Genomic DNA, 4,787 nt, shown 5'->3' with positions numbered 1-4,787 from the left:
GGTGAAGTGGGGAGATCAGAGATCTCAATTAGGAGCTTGTAAACTATTTATGATAATACCACCCTCTGCATATAGTTTGTTGGAAATATGCCAATAGGGGAGACAGACAGGGCCCTGTAGCCATTGTTTTTTCAGAGGGAAGTTGAGTGGTTCCTTAGTTATTTTTACAGCATATTCAGATTATTTTTTAGCTGAATAGCTGGCTGCTGGGGGCACTTTGCTAAGTTTATAATGCTGTTCTGAAAAAAATGATCCCATAAGGCAACAATGTATAGGAGCCATGTCACTTTATATGATCTGCAGCTAATAATCAATCTTCAGCTAGGTCGCTTCTCTTTTGTTGTATAGGAGCCATGTCATTTTATATGATCTGCACTATCTTTACTGGAACTTATATTTAGTTTTATTTGGTATTTAAAGGTGGATCCTTACTACTAGTCTGTGAGTATATAAGTAGTATATGAGCTCATTCGTAGTTTTTTTTTCGTAAGAACAGTGACACGTGTTATACGCGTCACTGACGGCCCTCTACACGCGTCACTGATAACGTTTTCTGGCATAGTGTGGGATCTTATCCGGAGTCGTCGCTCATCAGGTTAGTAGCAAATTTCATCTCTTCCTGTCTCTTTTTTTTACGATTGTTTTTGCCATAGATTCATTATTATTTCCTTCCTGACTATCACTATGTCTTCAAGAGAAATACCGCTGCCGGCTGCACTGTAATATTTTATCAGAACTCCGGTAAACAATACTCCGTATAGCACGTCACTTTGTCTAATCACTTATAAATAGTCAAACAACAATAATATTTATTACCGCTGTGATTCAACCGTGTATCTTCTTAACTGGAATTGTTTCCATCTTAGTAGACAAACAACAATAATATGTGTGGCATTAAAAATTTATATCTCTTTGAACTTTTAAGCTGTACTAAATGTTTCTTATTCTGATTTGTTTTTTACATAATTTGTAATCAATGATACCAGAACTTTGTTGAGTATGGCTCTGTTGCCGTTTTCATTAATTTCTATTGCAGTAGCTATGACCTACGTAGATGTCCTAAAATCAGTTTTCAAAGGATATTCTCATTTTAAACCTATGATCTCATCTGACATGTTCATTATCTTGTAAACTTGACAAAAGCTGGCGAGGACACAAAAGGAGATAGAGGAGTACAAGAAGCTGACAGAGATAAACAACAAGGCAATGGAGGAGAACAATGCGCTGCTCAAGCGTATCTTGGCCATCAACAATGCTTCTTCGACATGAGCGCTGCTCGTAGCTGCTGGTTCATTAAGCAAAGGGGTCTGCTGGTGATTTTGTTTATGTAGTAACTTATGTTGCTGGTGGTTGGCAACTTTTTATTATTTCCTGTGATGTTAATGTGAACTGAGATGAAACTAGTAGTTCAAATGTGATGTCTAGTGAGTTATGTGAACCGAGTTTAGAATTGTTGATTAAGTTGTTGGTCATTGGAATACTGGATCTGTTAATTTATAGAAGTTTTTGGTCATTCCAGTATTATTTGCATTCTGTAATGAAATTGGCATGTGCACTTGTGACGATTTGGTAATTGATTCTGTGACGAATTTCTATTTACTTCAGTGACGAAAATGAGAACCTATCACAGCAAGCCTTGTGGCCCAATAAAAAGTGGACACATGGACCATCCACATCACTGGCCACGTCAGCTGCCACGTGGTCGGACACGTCATTTGCAATGTGGACGCGCCACGTGGACAAGACACGTCAGCTGCCAGCGTGGCAGACATCGTCTGGCCGCCTAACAGACGGCAAGTCATGACGAAAAAGGGGCTATATCAATGACGAAAATAGATCGTCATAGAAAGAATACACTTCTATGACGACGGCCATTTCGTCATAGAACAAATGCACATCTATGACGAAAATAGACGTTTCGTCACAGTAGGTAAAATATGACGCGCATTCAATGACGAATACCATATCGTCACAAATTCGTCATAAAATAATATATGTGACGATTTTGGAGTCTTCAGTGATGAAAGAAGAGCATCATTGATGTACACATCCGTAGTAGTGTTTATTAGATGCAAAAAAGCTTATCTAGTTCTATGATTAAATCCATGCAGCAACCACTGGATTTATATAGCCATCGATGTCGGGAGGAGCATGGCATGGGTCTTTGATTCATTATATAAGGACACGGTGACATACAAAGACTTCATATCGATTCTCAAGACGTATATATATCGACAATCCTCATTAGCTTATATGTTTGTATACATATTTGTAACGTTTACTTTTGGATACTAACAAGTTGTATTTGCTAAAATAATTCGAACATGGCATTTAGGTTCTATGTGACTAATCATCATGGAAGGCATGATCCAGCAAGGAAGGAAAAGTTGGCTATAAAAATACTATGTGCGGTAAGTGTAACTTACTTCTTTAGTACTCCGTTACATGGCTATCAAAAGCATTACTTAACATTTTTATATGCAAAACACATAGTGCCCTAAGCAGAAGCCTGGGGGTGTACATTGTGGATACTATATATGTTCTATAATGGATAACACCGGTGCCTACAAGAGACACCCCTTAAGGGTAAGTTTGAACCTCTTCACTCGTAGTATAAAAACTTCGTAAATGATATGAAATACTAAACCGAAACTTGTTTTCTTGTAGCGGAGAGAAGAGAAAGGAATGAAAAGAGACCCATACAAGGATGACCAACTCTTAGAGCTCGTCGGCGACCTTTGTAACTTCATATTGGACCAGATTGTACACGTCAGAGACGCCTACTATGACCGAGAGTCTGAGTTAGGTACAAATCCTCAGTACCAACACCTTCGTGAGACTGAAAGGCTAGCTCTAGGACGTTGATAACAATGTGTATGGAATTTGTTTATTTAATGATGGATTGTATATATTCTTGTGAATTGGACTTGTAATTGTAGTTTATAGAATACTCTTATGCTTGTAGTCGCAGTCGCGGGGTGTTCGGCAACGCGAACGCTGGTCGCGGGGCGTTCGGCAACGCGAACGCGGTTCGGAACGTTGGTCGTAGGGCGTTCGGCAACGCGAACGCGGTTCGGAATGTTGGTCGCGGGGCGTTCGGCAACGCGAACGCGGTTCAGAACGTTGGTCGTTGGACGTTCGGCAACGCGATTTTGAATTGTAAATTTGATTTTTTTTTTTGTGGAAAAACGTACTGTAGGGGTTGTTCTAGATTGAACCGCCCCTATAAATACCTGTTTGTAGGGGCGGCTGGTACTACAGCCGCCCCTACAAATCGATTTGTAGGGACGGCCTGGAAACCGCCCCTACAAATACATGATTTGTAGAAACCCTTGCGTAGGGACGGCTGGACAAACCGTCCCTACAAAGGATTACTAGTCGCCCCTAGAAATGTTTTTTGTATTGGTAGTTGCTTACATCCTCGACCTTGGCCCTTAGCTTTTTCACCTCCTTGGCTATGCGACGTCGATCGCACAGGTTACGGGGGATGTACCCCCAGATGGGCTTCTTCCCAGCGTGGAGGTCGAAATCCATGAGACTGTCGTCCACGTTGTAGGCCAGGTCGCGGACCAGCGTCACCCAGGTCGTGAGCACCTTGCTCTGGCTTCGCTCCTCGTCGGCTGTCATCAGGAACGACTGCATCATCTGCAGCTCGTCGGAGATGAAGATCACGTCGTCCTCGACGCCGAGCTGCAGGGCCACCTCCTCCGCGGCCTGGGACTTGGCATAGCTGAGCGCTCCGCCCAGCACAGCCTTGCCCAAGCTCATCGCCGTCGCCTCCATGACTTTCTTCCTCTACTGACACAATCGATTTGTGGAAGAGGCAATGCTGCTATTCTCAACACAACACCAAGCAGCCGCGGATATAGCTAATGATAAGGAGCTGAGCCGCAAGCCAGTGTGGGTTTTTGTGTTTGTCTGGTGTGACCGTGTAGTCTTTGCAAAATGTCTCGATCGACACATGACTCTGTATCTACAGTCGATGCATTATGGTTGTCGAATTGGACAGTGGGCACTGCATGTCCACACGAGATCGTCCTTTGCTACTTGGGCATTGATCCATCGAATGTTACATGGCGTGGTATGGATTTTCAGATACTAATAAAAAACAAATTACAGAATCCTTCGTAAAATTGTGAGACGAATTTATTAAGCCTAATTAATCCGTTATTAGCACATGTGTTACTGTAGAACCACATTATCAAATCATGGATTAATTAAGCTTAAAAAATTCGTCTCCCAACGTAGTCACAATCTATGTAATTAGTTATTTTTAGTTTATATTTAATACTCCCCACATGTATCAAATATTCAATGTGATATGATATAAAGTTTTGAGAAAAAACGCGTAGCAGATCCTCCATCAGTTGCTCGTACATAATTATAGCCTGTTTGGTTTCTACCGGCGCTTCTAAAATTTCTGTTACATCGAATATTTGGACATATACACGGAGTATTAAATATAGACTAATTACAAAACTAATTACACAACTTGCGACTAATTTGCGAGACGAATCTTTTAAGCCTAATTAGTCTATGATTTGACAACATAGTGCTATAGTAAATATGTGCTAATGATAGATTAATTAGGCTTAAAAAAACCGTCTCGCAAATTAACCTTAATCTATGTAATTGGTTTTGTAATTAATCTATATTTAATGCTCTTTATTAATATTTAAATATTTGATGTGATATGAATTTTAGTAGCGCCTAAAGAACTAAACAACCCCCTAGATACAACAGGGAGCAGAGTGGTGCTGAGCACATGGATGGGGCCAGCTCATTCA

General features: G+C 40.9%; 1 protein-coding gene across 1 annotated transcript; it reads right to left on the bottom strand.

Moving 5' to 3' along the window:
* Positions 1-3,384: 3,384 nt before the first annotated feature.
* LOC136507285 (disease resistance protein Pik-2-like) lies at positions 3,385-3,783 on the bottom strand. Its single transcript, XM_066502056.1, has one exon. The coding sequence runs from the start codon at positions 3,781-3,783 to the stop codon at positions 3,385-3,387; it is 399 nt and encodes a 132-aa protein (XP_066358153.1).
* Between the last annotated feature and the right edge of the window lie 1,004 nt (positions 3,784-4,787).

This window comes from Miscanthus floridulus, chromosome 15 (assembly GCF_019320115.1).
Source record: "Miscanthus floridulus cultivar M001 chromosome 15, ASM1932011v1, whole genome shotgun sequence".
In the NCBI taxonomy this organism is placed as follows: Eukaryota; Viridiplantae; Streptophyta; class Magnoliopsida; order Poales; family Poaceae; genus Miscanthus; species Miscanthus floridulus.
This window is presented reverse-complemented; position numbering and strand designations above follow the sequence as displayed.